General features: G+C 43.3%; 1 protein-coding gene across 1 annotated transcript; it reads right to left on the reverse strand.

Annotated features, from left to right (window-relative positions):
• Positions 1-558: 558 nt before the first annotated feature.
• On the reverse strand, positions 559-19,962 carry MGARP (mitochondria localized glutamic acid rich protein; the record flags this gene model as incomplete). Its single annotated transcript, XM_079534355.1, has 6 exons — positions 559-605; positions 1,245-1,421; positions 12,996-13,211; positions 17,700-17,796; positions 18,840-18,943; positions 19,878-19,962. 6 exons carry the CDS (start codon positions 19,960-19,962, stop codon positions 559-561), a joined length of 726 nt encoding a protein of 241 aa, XP_079390481.1.
• Between the last annotated feature and the right edge of the window lie 308 nt (positions 19,963-20,270).

Genomic DNA, 20,270 nt, shown 5'->3' on the forward strand with positions numbered 1-20,270 from the left:
GCTAACTCAGAATAAAAACAAGTTGCAGAGTTCCTGACCTGGGAGCTTTATTTGCTTAGCTTTCTTTTGCTTCTACTAATACATTTTCTACCAAGCTTCTTGTTCATATTGTAGCCAAGCTTTTCTTTCCCCTTGGGGTTCTATTAGCATCTTACTGTACATTTTGAAAAAAGAGTCACATGGAATAAGAAAATATGGACAAAATACTTCTTCTCTATGAAGTAATAAACACAATTGATGATACCTAAGCATTCCTTACACAAATACCCAGATTGAGAATTGAGAAAGCATTGCTCCCTAGGCATCTAGAAGATGCTAACAATGATTCTTAAACAATAAGAAGTACTACTTTCTTCCTCTTATTTCCTTGTTGTTTTTTTTTTTGTTTTTGTTTTTGTTTTGTTTTTTTTTTTTCTCTGGGCCATTGTAGTGTGTGCAAATACAAATCCACCATCAGAGCGCACATGCAGACTCTCCACATGCTGCAATCGCCACTACCAGGGAAAGACATCAAGGGGGATTGCAGGAAACCTCCTGCTGCAATTGTGCTGTGTACCTTTAGGGTTCCTTAGCGACTTCTCCAGGTGCCTTCTCCTCCTCAGAAACTGAAAGTGGACACAAAACACCAATGAGAAACAACGAATAGTATACATGCAGAAACAAAGGAAATAACTTACTTAGCTATAAACAACAAGGATCCTTTGGACTAAGGGGATATGATTTCCTAAGTCACACTGGGCATGCAGACACTTCTCCTTAAAACTTAATACATCTAGCCGTAATAGAGTTTTGGGGCCAAACCTCAATACTGCTTTGAAAATCTCTGCTGTGATGATCTTATCACACATTTTTCTTTGCATGCTATTCTATCATTCAAACTGAAGAACAATCCTTAATAGCTGCACCAAAACATTGTAAGGTTTGCATATAGTGCATTATATGTTTTTCTTCACAGTGGTGTAACTTGTGGCGTAAGATGCTGTCTTTCAAATCAAGTCAGAGGCTTTATAAAAAAGCATATTGCATCCCATGTAGCAGAAGGGAACTTCACTCCCAGCCACTTAGCCAGGCACTGAGCTCAAATGCCACCAGCACCCAACTTGCGTCTATTTCTAATGCACAGCAAACAGTTCCAAAATGACATTTTCTGCTCCCCCTACGTCACCACTAACAACACAAGGCGCCACTTCAGCCAGCTCAGTGCAAACAGCCATTAGCCATTTTGGAGATAAAAGGTTTCAGACCCAGCTGCACTCCAGCACCTTCTGAAGCTCTCCCTGACTCCTCAGCATCAGCGTCCTGGTTCCTCGTGGCCGTGTCAGACATCTCTTGAGCTGCTGAGGCTACTCCTTCCTCGACACTGTCCAAGTCTTCCTCACGGGCAGAAGCAGCTGCAACATCCAAGACTTCACTCACAGTTTCTATGAATCAAATTAGAGAGATAATTGTCTTGTCTTCCCCCTCCGTTCACCAGCACAAGAGAGGGAAAGCAGTCAGGTTCACAAAACTCAAAGTGCCCACCTACCACGTGTGTTGGAAGTAATTGAAGGCAACAGGGTATACAAGATGATTAAATTTTGCTACGCAAATACATTTTTGCAAGCGGAACTCCATAAAATGTCACAACAGGTATCTGACTCTTCCTAGCCCTGAGGCAAAAAGATATAAACGTGAGCTATTTCCACACATTTAGAAAAAAGGTTCTAAGCTGTGCGTTGTCTTTCGGTTACAGCTTTTATTTTCTGCTTTCTCCCTAACTGTTAATGACACACAAAATACCGATGGTTAAGATTTCATAGAAATAATCCTCATTTGATCAACAGCATCACACGTAGCACTCATACTCCGTGCATCCTTGCAAAGATGCAATTAGTAGACTTAACATAAAAAAAAGCGTCCTAACTTCAGGCTGCCATTCCAGCGTAGCATGATTGCCAACTAGCCATTTTTCAGTTCTCCTTAAGGATAAGGCAATATATTTGTATAGCCAAGTCCATATTATGTGTATTCATTAGTACCTCTACGCGTGTCTACACTCTGCAGGAAGATCAAACATATTATCCACTATTTACATTCCAAATTTTACTCCAGTGAAATATCTCCTATCATATCCTAACCTAGGCACTGCAGTTTTGAAAATGTTTGTCTGTACATATGAGTAATTGTCCCTGGTCACTTCAGAACACTCTACCTTGTACTTTGATTCTTCAGAAAGTGGAGCAGCACTCACACTTACCCTTTGAGTGCACACCGACAGAATTCTGTTGGAGGGACCTTTCTGGTGCTGTATCACAAGTGCTCTTCTCAAGAGGAAAAGGCTGGAAACAGCTCATACACAGCATATGCGTGCCCACAGCCATATCAGCCATGGCAGGTTAGTGCAGTCATTACCCACTGCTTCACACATTACCCTCAGCAAAGATTTGGGCTGGCCCAGGAAGATCGTTTAAGCACTGCCTATTGCCCTATTGCAATTGAGACTGGCTACTAAAAGTCGTTTGGTGTTTTGAGCACTATGAAAATAAGTCCTGCTCATTTTGTAATTATTGCTACCAGTGAAGATTTTTGACATATATGCAACTAGAAGGTGCCTCACATCAACCTCATAAAAGCTTATCTTAAAAAAAAAAAAAAATTATATAAGTATATGGAGTTTAGTAAAGCACTGGAACAGGTTGCCCAGAGAGGTGGTGGAAGACCCATTACTGTAGACATTCAAGCTAAGGCAGGACAGGTCTCTGAGCAACCTGATGTAGCTGTAGGCATCTCTGTTCATTGTAAGGGAGTTGGTCTGGATGACATTTAAGGATCCCTTCCAACACAAATGATTCTATATCAGTATAGATATAGAAAAACTATGTAACACTTGCAAGATATTAGCCTCCCCATATTGCTACAATTAGAACTTAGGTGGAAATGCAGTCAGCCACTCAATGTGGTCATGTGTTACATTACCATTCTGTTCCCCGGGATAGTGTCACGTGTGCTCCATAGTCCAAGGTGCAGTAGGGCATACAGATCGGGGAGGATCTTGGGTTGATTTTGGTTGTTCAATTTCAAATTGAACAGCTTGCAGAGAAGCGTGGTGTTCTTTCCCTGTATTTGCATTGCCAACACATCTCCCAAAGATGGCATCACGATGAATACAGTGTTGTACCAGTCCTTAAACATGAAAGCTATCTCGAACATGAACATGATATACCAAAACAAGTCTATTCCTTGCTCTGCAAGAGGCTCCATCTTGGAACAAATGCTGCGTTCCACTCACCAGGTAAACACATTTTTCTCTGCTCTAGGGAATCCCAGTGATCCCAGGGCAACTCCAGGTTAATGATTACCTGAGAACAATCTGAAGTTACTCTCTCTTCAAGTATCACATCCGTGAAGAACATTTAATATAACAACAGATCACCATACCTGCCTCTTTTATTGACCAACTAGTAGCACAAAGCGCCAAGCTCTGGTATTTCTCCTTTTTGTTTCCCTGCATATTGATTTAACTTCATGAAATCACTTCTCACTTCCGTTAGTTCTACAATTCTACAAAATTTAAGCTTCTTTGTGTTTCAAAATAGAGCTCCAGAGATGTTGTAACATCTTTGCTGATGGTGTTGCTCCCTGAAGACTGATCAGATTGAAAGCCTGAAACCCTGATGCATTTGCACAGCAATGACTGGGACCCATTTTCTCTACTTACATCAGCTTTTGTACATTTTCTAAGCACTTTGAAAATAACGTGCATTGTTCATTGCCTCTCTGCAGTGAAGGCACACGGTAGTTAAGTACTGTTGGTAGCATTTGTTGCACTGAATGCCCAGCTGCTTGATCACAGCTACTATACAACATTACTGCAGTTCCTCAGCATCTTTTAAAAAACACATTTGGAGTGTTCCAATCTATCTCAAATGATTCATCCTGAACCACAAGTCACTATTTAGAGAAGAAATATGCCCTTCCAAACTCTGCGTGCAGAAACAAGATTCGGCAAGAACCAACTGCGCAATACACACACATCAAACAATGCCAAACTGCTTTTGCTCTGGAAACCCACCTGTTTTGAATTGAGCGAGTATGGAGAAGGAAATTGACTTTTCAGACAAAAGGAAATTAAGCTTTTGTTTTGTTTTTAAACAAAGCAGCAGCATTAGGAAGCTCCAGTTGGCCGTGTCCAATATCTAGTTCCACCCAGAAGTACCTTTTGTAGAGAATTGTATCCCTACCATTTCAGTGAAAAAAATCTTCCTTTAGTACAAAGTTACCATTCCTACAGTCTCTAAGAACACAGTTTTCAGTCCTACAAATTAAATAAGTTCCAGCATTGAGGAAGCAGGACTTCTCTGTGTGTTTGCAACAGAACAGAAAGCATTCCAAATGCATTGCGTTTCTGCATTCTCGTGATTTTCAATTGACTGGTCTTAATGTTAGCAAGCTCAGCATTCTCCCAGCAGAACAGATAAACATGATAAGCAGGGACTTAAATGCCCATATGACTGACTGATGTTTGGTCCAGATAATAATTTAAACAAGCAATTTCAAATCACACGTGTTGACCTTCTCTAGCCAAGAGCAACAACATACGGGTAGATTTTCAGAATTCAGATCCTACTACTTTCATAACATCTTCCCCCAAAGCTTTGAAGCTTTCTAAACAAGCTTTAAACTTCCCTGAGGGACTTCTCAGATGGGAATCGGTCTGGACTTTTGTCTGGGACTCACAGTTCTCTTCTGAAGTTGAACCTACTTTCACTGGCAGCCATGTCCCACCACCTGGAAAACAAGAAGCTGCTGTAGGGTGATCCTGAAGCAGGCAAGTGAAAGGGAGCTAAAGAACAATTTGAGCAGACGCTGATTGCAGTGGACGTGAAATGCGTTAAGAACTTGGCTCTCATAATAAGTTTTATAGAAGATAACATTTCTGAGAGCCCTTCTGCATGAGAGCTACTGTCAGATTTTAGAGTTCAGTGTTCGTAAAGTGGATTTTCCAAGTTCTATTTCACATCATGCATGAACGCTAACAAACTGAGCTAAGAAAGGTCAGATATATACTTATTATTTCATATGTGAGGTTTCATTGACCATTATTCCTGAGGAAAAAAAAATGAGAAAGACAAAACCCACCACACTGAGATCAAAGAGAAGAAAAAAAGTTGTTAACTTCTTCACCTTTGGCACTCATCTAGAGTCATGTCTGCACTGTTAACCACATTAACGTGAGGGTTAGGTATTCAAACTTCCATTACAGTAGCAGCTAGTTAACAATCACTAAGAAAAGAAACAAATGAAATATTTATGTATAGAAATTACTCCTCACGCAGATGAAACGTTCCACATTGTGAAAGCAAAACACCCTTTAAAGTAAAGGCAGATAGAGAAAATCGACTCACGCAGCGCTGCATGGGAAGAGGGAAAAGTCCACATGTAGAAGCACAAACAACACAGCTGGGGGTGGAGGGCACTCTGGGAATTCAGAACTTCACTCTCACAGCAAAACTTCCCCAACCTTTGGCCACTTAACTCAGCACAGCAGCAGTGCTCTCCTTGTTCCCAGTGCTTTGCTGTTGACCCCTTGTGATTATTTTTAAGCAGTCTAACAACACCAATTTATAGATTACCAATAAAAATAGCCAGTAGGTGTCATTACACTGCTTATTATGTTACTCATTACACGCTTACTATATTAAAAACGCACTTTTGTGAACCATCTCACAGCCCTATTTTTTCACCCCCCACCCTCCCATCCCCCCCCCCCCCCCCCAACAGTCATGAGGAGACTGGTATCTTTCACAGAGCAAGTCATGTTCAATTACTTCTGCCAATGTTATCTGCAGAAGAATTTGGTTTTACAAAGCTGAAATAATACCCGATAGCCAGCATAACACAAATGGAATCTGCCTGGAGCCACTGAATGCACTCTAACCTAAGAACCAAAAAAGCTTTCAGAATTTAAGTTACCTATGACATATCCAGAGACACTCAGTTATTCCAAAGGAGAAAAAGCGGAACAGTATTCTTTTGACAGATGAACATGTTTCCTCTTTGTTTTGTTTATAAGAGAACAACTCACACCAAAATATGATGCTTATGTTTACACAACATACAGTGAAAATCTCTGTGAGCTCTACCGTGGGTCTCTGGGATGTCCCTGAAACATAGGGACACTCAGAGCAAAACATTCCCTGCTGACAGTTCAAAGAGCTACTAAAACAAAACTTGCAATGGAGTAGAACTTGCTTCAAGTCAAAATCTGCCACATTTTAAAATAGATCAAGAACGTATTTGTGAGAAGTTGAAAAACAGAACTGAGAAGGTGGGGCGTGCCTGGCTCCCTTACATCTGTACTCCTATTCACTTAAGACAGTTTCCAAAGAAGCAATGTTCAGCGTTCGTTTGTTCGGAGAAAAGTGGTTTGACTCCACGATGAGAAAGACTGCCCAAAAATCAGTATGAAAATTCCTGCACTGGTTTGCATTGCCACCACAAGTAGACAGAACGGAATTGCTTGCGGCTTTTTCTGTAAAGGAGGATACTATGAATATTCTTCTGCATGCTTTATTTTTCTTTTTTACTGCAGTATGCTCCCTGTGCATGCTGTAAAATCCTCTTTTCAGTAAAGGTGATCTTAACTGAACATTCTCTGCATTTACCAGCTGATGCCTTTACTTACTCACAGCTTTTGTAGAATTATTACCTAAATATTCATAGTATTGCAGAACCTCTAAGTTTGGAAAAGACTTACAAGCTTATCTAATCCACCCTAACCCTACCACCAATATTTCCCCACTAATCCCTGTCCCTCAGAACGGCATCTCAAAGTCTCATGAACACCTCTCAGGTCAGTGACTCCAACAGCTCCCTGGGCAGCCTGTTCCAGCACCCCATCACTCTGCAAGAGAAAACAAGTTCCCTAACATCCAACCCGAAACTCCTCTGGCACGGCTTGAGGCCGTTCCCTCCGGTCTTATCACTACTTCCACAAGACAAGTGGCTGACCCCCACCTGCCCACCTGCCACAGCCTCCTTTCAGGCAGTTGCAGAGAGCTGTAAGGTCTCCCCTGAGCCTCCTCTTCTCCAGACCGAACGATCCCAGCTCCCTCAGCCATTCCCTTTAAAGCTTGTGCTGCACACCCTCACCAGTTCGCTGCCCTTCTCCGGGCACGTTCCAGGGCCTCAGCGTCTTCCTCGTGCTGAGGGGCCCAAACCTGAACACAGTACTCCACGTCTGGCATCACCAGCACTGAGCACAAGGGCGCAGTCGCCTCCCAGCTCCTGCTGGCACCACAATCTCTGATGCAAACCAGGCTGCCGTTGGCTCCTTGGCCACCTGGGCACACCGCTGGCTCACGTTCAGCCAGGTGCCCAACAACACCCCCAGGCCTGTTCCTTCCACACAGGCTTCCAGCCGCTCTGCCCCAAGCCTGAAGCATTGCCTGGGTTGCTGTGGCCAGAGTACAGGACCTGGCACTGGGTCATGTTGAAGCTCATCCTACCGGCCTCAGCCAAGCAACCCAGCCTGCCTAGATTGCTCTGCAAGGCCTTCCTACCCCAAAGCACATCAACAGCTCCTCCCACCTTGGTGTCATCTGCAAACTTACTGAGGTGCTCTCAATGCCCTCACCCAGGTCATCAATAAGGATACTGAACAGGACTGGGCCCAGTACCGACCCCTGAGAACACCACTTGTGACCAATCATCAGCTGGGTGTGACTCCATCCGCCACCACTCTCTGGGCCTGGCCATCCAGCCCGTTCTTTACTCACCAGAGCATACCTTTCCATGCCACGGGCTGCCAGCTTCTGCAGGAGAATACAGTGGGTGACCACGTCAAAAGCTTTGCTGAAGTCTAGGTAGACTGCATCAACAGCCTCTCCTTCATCCAACAGGCAGATCACTCGATAATAACATCTGGTTGGTCAAGCAGGATCTGCCTTTTGTGAACCCACGCTGGCTGGCTGGGCCTGGTCCCCTACTTGTTCCACAAATGCTGTGTGATCTCACTCAAGATGATATTGCTCCCATTCTTCCAACACTACAGAGAAGTTCCTGTTCTTTCCACTATAACAAGTCATCCATGAGCTCAGTTACATGGAGGAAAAACAGAAGATAACAGTGGGCAACACATAGCAATCTGAAGGACAGCAGATAAACATGGCAGCCCAAGGGACAGATAAAGAAATGGATAAATACGAAGCACGAACAGCCAAAGGTATTTCCACCACTACGAACACTGCCCTCATAGGATCACACTCACATAATTCAGTTTTCTAAAGCCTAATACATTTAGCCACATCTACCATAACCAATGGAAAGTTAAAATATTCTAAGAGGATACTCAAGACAGAAAATCTTTATTATACTTCATAATTCATCTTAAATTTAGTCAGATTAAGTGAAGACTTTCCTTAATCTGTTTGTCTGCTGTTACACCATTCTACATCTAGAGGCTCACTTTAGGCAATAAACTTGTCTATAGAAAAGGCCTCTGGTGAGCTGCAAGGATGAAGGCAGCAGGGAGAATAGCACCAACTCCAAACATACAGCTCCAATTGTGGTACAGTTGTTAATCCTGTCCAACCCTACCCACGCTGCGTTCTACCACCACTTAAGGTCACCAGGATCTACAGGTTGAGCAGTTTTTCTTCTTCCTACATGTCACACAAAAGACCAGAAGAATGCATTTGTTGTTCAGAGCACTGCCATTTTAAAAGCCTCCAAATAATTCTGAGCAATCACAGACTACTCTGAGGACGTTTCAGCCAACTTCCAAATAGTGACGGTGGCACAGCACAGATCAGAAGGCAGCTGGGTACATGCTCAGCTTTGGTAATTTACCAGGATAATAAACCTGGAAGTACACTGGCCATGTCATGTGTTTTTATCTGCTTGGCATCGCTGCATGATGGGGTCAGCAAAAGCTCTGTCCATAAAGCTATGACTCCTGCCCAGCACAGCCTATACTTGTTTCTCTAGGTTGCAGACAACTGGCATTAAAGTGTCATTCAAAGCTTAGCATGGAAAACACTGGCACATTCACACGCTAATCCTCCTCAAACATAGTTACGCACCACTCCTAAATCCAGCCATGGGAGAACAGTGTTTGAAATGATAAGTGGAAAAGAGACCTCACCCTTCAATACCCACAGCATTAATAAGAACTTACATTACAGATATCTACGAATCATGGCTGTGGACTAAATGGTTTTACGATCTGTATAAGCAACAAGTACACAGAAGTATAATCAATAAGCATACAGAGAAGTTAGGCTGAAAAGATTACCGTGTTAGAGGATAATCAAAAATGAACTGAAAGGTGACCCATATCCTGGGCTTACCAAAAAAGACTCCAAGAGGAGCGATATCCAGACAGATATCCTTCCTCAGCAGCAGTCAGCCCTCAAATGGGGTCTAGGAGAGGTGCAGCCAGGCTCCACCCCTTCCAATCACACAGGTGAATTGCCTTAAGCTGTGCTCCCACAGCTGACTCATTGCTTGCCTCAATCAGAGGTTCAGGCCATGATTCAATAGTTCCCATACACTATTCCAGCTGGTAATGCCAAAACCTTAAATGTCTGTATCTGAGTTGAAAAAGAGTTTTTAGCAGCAGTCCAACAAACTAAAACAATTACTAATGCAACAGCAGTGCCTAATCCAAACAGTATCTTGCCAATCTGTGCATTTCATAGCATTTGTTACACTGGAGAAATAACTGATCTTAACTTACCATTATAGAGTGCACATTATAAGGAAAACAGCATGAAACTTACCAGCATCAGACAGCAACCAAGGGAGTAATAAAGAAAGTAGAAACAGACCTTAGAGGAATCTAAAATCTCAGGAAGAGAGTAACACAACACAATACTTGGGGTTCTTTGTTTGGTTGGTTGTGGGTTTTTTTGTTTTGTTTTTACAACTGTGTCTCCCCAAGTTCCAGATACCAGCAATGGAATGTAAATTTCTAAATCTGAAATTACCCTAAGTGCCCACATCCAAGGTTTTGCTCATTTTTGAGCATCCATAGGAACTCACACATTCATTTTACTTGCTTGCTGGACCACTGAGATGATTGCCCATTGGCTGAACAACCTACATTTCCGAAGATGCTTCTGAAGAAGCCTTATCTGAAAGGAAACAATTGCATTTAAAAAAGCAGATGGTTTAATGGAAATGAAAATGCACCTTCATCTGCAGAAGCAGTATCACCCTATCAACAAAACTAGTCAAAACGATTTAAATGAGCGCTCTTCAGAGCAAGCCTACATTTTGCCTGTCAGTTCTGAGAGAAAACACTTCCCTGCTTCAGTAAAAGTACAGATGCTTCTTCTCTCATTTGAGAGAAGGATCATTGCGGTCAAATGCAGAACCGAAAAGTATTTCCAAAATAATTTTAATTTCTAAATAAACCACCACTTTTTAAAGACACAGGTAAGCACTCTGAACAAAGTGGTACACGTCCAGAGAAGTTCTGAATCAAAATACTCTCTTCTTGTATTTAACAATGTCAATTGGAGCCAGCTTTTAGGAAAGGGATACTGGTGATAGTGGTTTAAACTTTCGTGTTCAGACCCCCCAGTGTTTGTTAAAACCTTCACAAGGTCAGGGCCTGAGGCATCAACTGATCAGAAGCGTGGTTTCTTGGCAGGCTGGGCCTGGACTGGGCTTGCAGAGGAGCACCAAGGTGACACACTGACAGGGCCACAGCTGCCTTGGCAGCCTCCCACCATGGGACTCAGGTTACACAGCGGCCACGGCTCAACTTAGTCCTAGCAGAGGAACCTCACATGAACCTTCACTCGTAGCTTATGCACAGTTAATCACTACAGCCTTGATTAGTGATCAGTGGCACAACAGACCTGTTCTCCAAACCTAGTTCTAACATCCTGGAAACACCACAGGGATCAGACGCTTCCTTACTTCAGATGCTGCTGATCACTGAGGTGAAGCACAGCCGCTGCGAGATGTGACATGTTCTTCTTAACACGAAAGGCTCCAATAGAAGCTGGAAGGAAGATGGCTGAAGCAACAGTCTGACACCAATCTCTACAATTTTATGTCCCACATGTTCATTACTGCCAGCTTTGCCACTCGGCAGAGAATCATCGCTGTAGTGAGACTGGACAAAGGATACAGCCCTCAGAATCCCTTCTAAAAGCCTTTGGAACAGAAGCACCGTTCTAGCATTGGGCTTCCACTGTGTTGCCAGAGAAAATAGACGGAGGAAATCATAATTGCTGAATAACACACCTGCTCGGCCCCAGTTACTAATGGTTACACCACACCAGTTCGCTTTTACAAAAACAGTAACTAACTACAGAGTTACCCTGCCTGGCTTTAAATACTCACATTCAACTTACCCACAAAGTTCCTGAGGCAAGAGTCTAGAGCCCTTGCCACTTTGTTTTCAAGAGAACGATAGGAATATTTACCATACAGAAATCCCACCCTCCCCAGCAGTCAGTAACTATCCCACGATCAGCACTGTGAAAGGAACGTTCAGCATTTCTGGGTACAAGTGAATGCCCACTCCTTAAGAGTGAAAATTTGCAATTGCTCTGTAGGGCAATGCGGACAAAGACCATCTTACAGCACCTCTCAGCAGCTTTGATTCATTAACTTTAAGGTACACCAGAATGTTTCCTTCCTAAATTAATTTGTCCAAACTTTCCATAGAAATAACTCGATTGGTTTTTCTAAGCTGCGAATAATTTAACCATTACCTCATAAACATTTTATGTAAACAGTAATAGTCACAGCTAATGTACTTACAGGCTGGACCGAGCATTATTTTAAAAATCTATCCTTTCAGTAGATGGTTTTGCAGACTCGCACAGGAACTACTCACACAAGAATTAAAATCCAATTCACATCCAAAGTTTTCAGAGCAGTCAACAATATGAGAAGCTGCACCATATCCCAAGTTCGTTTGTCAAAGAGGCGACTAAGATGAATCCTCAAGGGAGCCACCAAGGAAAAAGGCAAAAATATTTCTGGAATCACACAATACCTTTCAAGGTATTGCAGTAACCCCACACACACTCGCAACCGAAATCCCTTTAACTTCAGTTTGCCTCGCATTTTGAATCTTTCCTTCCAAGAAGATGCATGCTTATTTTCCCAAAAGAAGTCCAACAAGAACATCCAGTAAAGGTTCCATGTTCGATCAAACTGAAAACTGTCACTGGTTTTCCCACTTACTACAGCCCCAATGAAATTTTCCTTTCCAAAGCTGTGATTACAGTGATTTTTCTCTTTCATCACAGACTTGCCAACAGTTTCTTTTTCGTTTGCTTTTAAAGAACTGCAGATACCAAATGGTAATGTTTGCTGCTTTCCTACCTATCGAATAATTCCAATTGCTTTAGATGTGTCCCATTCAACTTTAATCAAACCAATCAAGACGGAAAAGTTATTGCTCTACACTTACAGGTTAGCAGTAAATAAGTTTGATTGAATAACAAAATAAGAAATCAAGTTAAATTAAAATTCTGCATTTGATGCAACTTACGGACGTAGTTGCTTCTTTATTATTCTAAAATTAAAAAGGACTGACAAAGTATTCTGAACAGAGTTAAGAGTACCAGATCCGTAGCCTCCAGCTAAATTGTTTTTAGTTCTAATGTGATGTTTTATGCATTTTGAAACTTTTCATCTGATATGTCATAACGATATGTGGGTTATTACCTAATTCTGTTGAAGTTCACTGTCAGAAGAACTATGCGCTTCAATGTGAACATCTTAGGAAAAGCTTTAGGAAACCTCAGGAATCTGATCACAGGAATAATGGTTTAATCAATTGTATTACACGCTTACCCCTTAACGTTGCCTTCTTGAAAGCTGTGATCACTTTCTTATGCTCAAGATATGCCAAGGTAACACCTGAATTAGTTTGCACTACAGGACAACCTCCATTAGGGATGCTGGTGTTTGTTCTTCGTACTGTCCTAAGAAGCAGAGTTTCAAAACTGAACACACACGCACAAAAACCGCATTCATAGATTAACCTTGCACTGCAGGAGCTTCTGAATTAGCAGCAGCTTCCTGCTGTGCTCCCTCCACAGCAGTGGGTGTGTCTGCAGCCGGCAAGTCACTCTCTCCTCCAGTTTCTGGGGTAACCCCAGAAGTCTCCTCCTGTACTGCAGGTCCAGCAGCAGTTGTTCCATCGGCTTCTTCTGTGGCCACGTCCGCTCCAGTGACTTCAGCTGTCTCCTCTTCACCACCTTTTAAAGGTTTATTTAATACAAATAAAGAAAGTGTAAAGTGCATGCATGCAATACAAATTCACAGAATACTTTACCGTCACTTTCAATTTTTAAAATGGGAAGCTAACTAACATTCGGGACCAGAATTTACAGAGCAAGTCATTATATCAGAACTTAATCTCCCCTATCATCCAAGTGTGACACCATAAAAGATGTTTACAAGATAAAGAAACCATATTCTTAATTACCAAGTGTCACAGCTGCTTGAGTATATTATCACACAGTGTGGCTTTAAACAACTGAGTGCAAAAGGTGGAGATGCAGGGAAGGATGAAAATAAAAAAGTGATAGGAAGCAGATCGTACCAAGTGTTGCTCCAATCCCATTCTATCAAAAGGGTCAGTGACAGTGCACTCTGACTTTGCAGGGAGGTGGATTCTTGCCCAGTTTGCACCCAGTAGTGGCATTACACACCACACATAAGCCCCTCGGTAGCATACTTACAAGCTCTTCTATAATGTGTTATCAGTAGGGCTGACACGTTAAAAGCACTGCAATTCAAGGCACGGCTTCTGTTTGGGGAGGGCTATTTTCAAGGCGGCAACCTTGGCTGGCAGTACCCACAACAGTTCAGAGCCCAACTCAAAATTAGCTTTCAGATGGGTTTTGTGGCATCTCTCGTCTCTGTGCCCCCAGAGATATTCTGCTATCCCTGTTCATCCTGCATCCTTTAAAGCTACACTGATTGTGCTGTGACCAGGCTTTGGACTGCAAAAGCCATAGCACTCAAGTAAGAAGGAAAAGATCCGTGGGACAGAGAGAAACAAGGGATTCCTGCTGAAATTAGGTATATAAATAAGAAAATAACTTGAGCATGTTAATCAGACAGTGCCCAACACTGACATGACCAGCTATGACTCATTTTCATTTTATGAAGTCCCAGCTGTCTCAAAGAACTGCCTTACTGCTGCGGGTCACACCCTGTAGAAATGAAAAACCCCATTCTTCCCAAGCGTGTGAATTTACTACTCAGCTGAGACAAGTCATCACAAACTAACAGCACAAAGCAGTGAAAGTACACAAACACCATGCAAGTATGCACTAAGATCAACAAAGTTATAGAGCAAGTGTCCATTGCAAGTTTACTACCGGACCCAATTCACCAGGTGACAAAACAGAACTGGAAATAAAATTTGCAATACAGCATGAACTAAGTGAGAAAAAAAAGAGAAGGACTTGAAGAGACATAGTCAGATTTTTTCTGAATATTTGAAGAGTATTTGATCATAAATTGAACCAATCAATTTTTTTTCTTGATTTTCTTACACCAACACAAGTTTACCCGTTCGCATTCAGGTTTTAACACAAGCCTACTCATCGTTAGGCAAAATCAAAGCTCGGTACTGCACAACCTGACCATGTCCCTTTAAGAGAACGCTATAGTTCAGAAAACCTACATCGATTACACAAAGAACAGACTAACAGCCAAGCTCAGCATTCAGTACAATTTATTGGACAGTAAAATATAGGGTGCATTCATTCAGAACAGCCAGCTTCTCGATCTCAGCACTGCCTTCTGGAAAGCAGATTAATAAGAGCTCAATATGGTTTGGCCTTGCAAACATAGGTATTTCTTTTAGAGTCTCACAAGGATGGAGTTTTACAATAGAAGGCATAAAGTCATCCCAGGATAGGCTGCAAGGTACGCAATGGTGAAGGACTGTCCCTGGTGTTTAACTTCCTCAGGTTTGGAAAGAGATTTCCCTTGTATTTTAGTCTGGAAAGTGTAAAAGCAGAGTAGAGATTAGACAGATTGAATCAGCTTGCATTAAGTTAAAAAGAAAAATCATCGCTGAAAAAGTAGGAAATACAGAGTAAGCTAAAGGAGACACATGCAAATGGAAGACGAAACTCACTATTTGCTAAATAAGCAAGTAGAATGTTCCACAAGGCAAGCATCATTTCACAGTTCAAATCGTCAATAATGTTCCAAATGTCCTACTGTTACTTCACGTTCAGCTTCTGCCAGAGGCATTTTAAAATCCTTCCTTATGTCAGAGTAGCTTTGAGATCAAAAGAGCTGCAGAATATTTGCTGTTTTTTTATTATGTCATTTATGTCACATAATAATTAATTAAAATACCATTAAGCGAAAAGCCTACAACGACATTTGATTGTTTCATTCACTTTGTCGACACTGTTTGCTACCTCAAGGTCTTAGTAACAGACAGTTTGGTTTGGGGTACGAGGAGAGAACTTTCCTCAGAATGAAGAACCACCAAAGTTGTTTGGATCAGGAGAGACACCCTCTGATCAGCTGCGCCCTGGTTCTAAGTGCTTCCAGCACAATGTTCTTCTCTTATTACATAACAGGGTGCAAACACGGCACAGCGCGCCGATTGGCATGCTGCTTTACTCTCCTCCATTTCACACTGCTACCAAGAGTTTTACAGCATAACGTAAGCTTGAACTTAAACGATCCTAAACGATATTGGACGACTTTGAGAGCATAGTTCTTAACCAGCAATGCTTGCTGTGAAACAGTGTAAGGACTTAAGTGAATGTAAAGAAAACAGGGAGAAATAAGCTGCAGTGGAAGTGTTGGGAAAAGCAACACTGGGGCAACACGCCATGACAAGATACACACCGAAATATAACCACACAGGGCACAGGAGAAAGGGGGGGGAAGATTCTTTTGAGAAGGCACAGAGATGATTCCCTTGGAAAAGTAAGCATAGAAACCTCTTTGGGGAGGATACAGTTAGGAAAGAAGAAGGGTTTGAAAAAAGAGCTGATTCAACAGTGGTTTCGTATTGTGAATTGGAATTAGTCACGAGTCCAATTAAAAACTCGGGCTTGAGCATCTAGTCAGGAGTCTAAATATCCAAATTAACAGAGAAAACAAGCGTCAGAGGTCTTCACCGGATGGCCCGGTAGAGTTTTAGACCTCTTCCTGCCTCTCATTATTCATAGCAGTCATCTGCCATGAATTTAGGTAAATTACTGAACAACAAAATGTATCAGATCATGGGATATCTGGAGAGTGCCCAAAGCGGCAGTTAAGTTACAGAGCACTGAATACTCTTATCACGGTCTCAAGCCGCACAGCTATAGCCTTCCAGGGGCTTACAGTATCACTGATTGCTGGTATCCTGCACAGCGTTTTGGTAAACTAGGGTTAAAGCTCAGTACCTTGCAAACAGAACCCTAAGAGAGGAGAGGGAATGTGCTGACATTTTGAGTGGCCTGGGAGGTGTAATTAATGCTACTATGTTCTTCTGGTTGCAGTGGCATAACTCTGGTTTCATCCCTGAACAGCAGAAGGCAAGGTCACCGGGAGAAAAAAATGTACTTGGGTCCCAGCCCAATTTTCTGCTTTGGGGACGAGAAGGAAGTGCACTAAAATTGTAACCAACATTTCTGCTGACTAAAAGTTCGAGATCTGCATCATTCCCAGCAGCTTAAAATAAATTAAAGCACTTTGCCATTTTAAATCTTAAAAACTGCTAGTTCTGAAGTTTATAAAATAAAGAGCATGTTGTGGAACTTCAAGAAATTTAAAACAAATCATTCTAGAGGCAGACAATTTAAAGGATGATTTCGTTCTGGAAAAGAAATTTCAACTCATACTCCGACCTATTCTTTCTGAGCACGCAAATATATTAAATCAATTCTCCAGATGCCAGCCTCAGAAAAAAAAATAAGTGACAGCTTCCAGAGCTATGGCTTCACGTTTTAAAAAGTTGTGCTTATTGTCTTTAGGAGGTTTGGTTTTTTTCAAAGTGGCAAATCAATAATCACGACGAGGTCCTTTAACGCCATTTTTATAATTGCTTTTGATAGCAAGGCCACGCTTGTCAAGTTCCATCTTTCAGATTAACTGTGCTGTAACACTAATTGATGTGGACAGAGACAACATTCCATTACAAGCATCTGAACTAACTTGGTCTAATTATTTAAGCATGAAGGACTATGTAAGGATTTACATACACTGAGGTGCTGCCTGCTTTTCATTTAGACCTAAAATAAAAAGGATTCAATCCAAGCAACGGGACAAGAAATGGGTTCTATTTACTACCTTCACCTAGTTATTCGGTTGCTTTTGTTCCTAACTCAACATTTCCACGGTGTTTCCTGACACACGTGGCCTGGAAACAACCTGTTGACTGAGAAAGAGCTGTCATCTCTTCCCAGCCTTACTGCTAAAGACCTGATTTTGACAGCATTCAGTCAAAGTTCATTAAGATTTCAGTATATCAAATGAAAATACCCAAGATAGAATTAGTAGTTCACACATTAACTCCTTTCATCCAAAGATACTGCAGCTTAGTCACAGGATTGCTGCCTAAACATGAAGCCCATCTCCAACATTCGAGCAGGACAGTCTTTGCTCCAAGTCACAGAAAGCAGACAAGGACTCGGATGGTGAAGGCCTGATCAGATAAACCAGAAATCTGCTCTGGATCCTCGCGTACCCAGAGAACAAGAGAGAGGAGCTCCACTTACCCTTGTAAGAGTCAGCTTTGTGTTTCTGCCCTCTCTCGTGGAGAACATTCACATGTTCAATGTACTTGCTACGGGACGAACCGACTACTTTGTAGGTCTGAAAAACAGCATATCTAAATACGTATCTAACTCATATACACACGAGATAATACATAGCTAACAAAGGTTACCAAACAAAATAAATGGGAGAGGAAAGGGCTTCAAACAAGTGCTACTGCTCATCGTAAAAGGCATATCAAATGATCGCAAGCAATATTAACACATCTAAAAGTCCATTTTTCTCTACTAACATGTTAATGAAACAAATGGCAATTAGGAAGAAAAATACAGTGCTTCAGAGATTGAACAGAATATTTCAAAAGGCAGTTATGCTCAGGTTTCTATTTTTATTAAAAAAAACTACTAATCAAAAAGCTGGCAGCAAGAGGATTTGTAATTCTTTCAGCCAGGCAGTAACACAAGAGCGATGGTATTGTGGACAAGTACATGCCACTCACCATGCTATTTTTGGGGAAGAGAGAAACTTGTGCCTTTAGGGGATGTGCTAGTCAGGATCTCAATTCTCAGAGAGGGAAGGGAGCTATGAAATAAAGGACTTAGGGACCTGCAGCACAGTCTGACAAACTTAGAGAAAGGCTGGTGAAAGACTGCCGGAAAAGCTTGAAAGCACTTGGTGCTTACAAAGCTCAAGCATGCTTTTTCTAAGTAATTAATATTCTTATCTTCTTTTGTGCCCCAATTAAGCCGGTTCCTAATCTTCCCCTCCCAGCTTCAAACAGCTTCCTTCACATCCATCCTGCCCACTGCACAATGCTCTTAACGTTTGCAGTTGGCAAGAAGAGGCAAGGTGTTAGAGACAGATGCCTTATTCCATCTTTGGAGGAATCCATTTCACATAACTTCCAATCTTCCCCCGAGAATCTCAATAGTCACACACACCAAAACAACAGTGAAATAAGCAAGAAATATGCAACGTTTCATTAGTTATCTTAAACTGATTTTTCCATGCAACTGTATTTAATTACATGCCACAACATTCACATTCTATTAACAGATCTTATTTTTTGACCATGTTTTTAAAACCCTGAACACACTTTGATCTACGTCAGCTCAGAAAGCACAGACAGCCCCCCTACTTACGTAGAACAAAGCACCGAATGCAGCAACCCCAGTGATGAGATAGTAAATCATGTTCTCTCCAGAAGAGCCAGGAACGCTCCCAGATGACATCTGGCGAAGAGGTGCTACAAAGAAACGTTCTTTACAGTGATGTGAAATTGATGCTAATATACGATCATAAAATAGAACTACGGAGCCTGAACTTTATTATGGGAAGAGATGGTTGAAAAAGCTATAGCAAAACTGGGAGATAGGGCTTGTAGGACTATGAAGTAGAACAGGGAGCGCTGCCTAACTGAATGAGGAGCACATCTGCAACCTCTCAGTGAGCCTACGATTTGCTGAGAATGATTGATGCCTGGCAGCTTCCACTCACTGGGTGCAGTCATACAAACGTGTCCTGCTTAAGGAAAGTAAAAGGATCAACCCGCCTTTAGTCATTCTTGCTGCACTCACAAGCAGCAGAGGTATCAAATTCCTTTCGGTTCAGCAGCAGAGAACTCTAGGATGAAGCCTTTTGCTTTTAACTCGCAGCGTTACATTCCCAGCTGACCTTCAGATGCTGGCCGGGACGTGAGCAGAGCAGGGTTACACAACGCCATCGGAGCACACACAGCACGGCGATGACAGCGCAAGCCATTTCTTTCTGCCCACCACGGCCGTGCTGCGATGCTCGCTACGGCCTTGGGGTTCCCCTACACGGCTATAAGGAGGACCCGCACTTGCCACTTGCCGCGGACACCTGGCTGCGTTTCGCGACCCCATCCGCTACGACGCACGTCTCACCACATAGCGCTGCTCATCAAAACGAGCGTCGCGAGCGACACTAGCCCAGTGCCTGCCGTCACGCGCCGGACTGCGCCCGGTATCACCCGCCTCGCGGGGCCGAGTCCGCCCCGCTACCGGGGCTGCAGCGCTTACCTCGGCACGCGCGGCATCCCTTCCCGACGGCGGGACCGCCGTTCCGCAAGGCACCCGCCTCCCGCAGCCCCGCTACCGGCCCGCCGCCCGCGACCTTCGCGCGTCCCCCGCCGTCCCCTCCCCGCACCCGGCACGTACCGCGCTGCGCGAGGCGGCCGGCGGACGAGGGCGCCCGGCTCAGACGAGCGGCCAGCGCCTGCGAGGCGGCCCTGCACAGGTACATGGCGGCGAGAGCGGGGCTGCGGGCGCTGCAACGGGCACCGCAACGGCCACCGCAACGGGCTGCGATCGGCCCGCCTCTGCCGCACCGAGGGCGGGACTCCCCTCAGCCCCGCCCCGGCCGCGTGCCGCCGCACCTGGGCGAGCCCGCAGCTCGCACGGCTCCGCAGCCATCGGCCGCAGCGCGGGGACCGCACCGGGTGGGAGGGGAAGAAGCAGGGACTTCTTTAGAAGTGCTCGTCGCCATGCGTTCGTGAAAAACACGCCGGAGAAGCCGCCCCAATTGAAAGCAAAGGGAAAAAAAGAGATTCA

Source organism: Tetrao urogallus, assembly GCF_951394365.1.
Source record: "Tetrao urogallus genome assembly, chromosome: 4".
Classification (NCBI taxonomy): Eukaryota; Metazoa; Chordata; class Aves; order Galliformes; family Phasianidae; genus Tetrao; species Tetrao urogallus.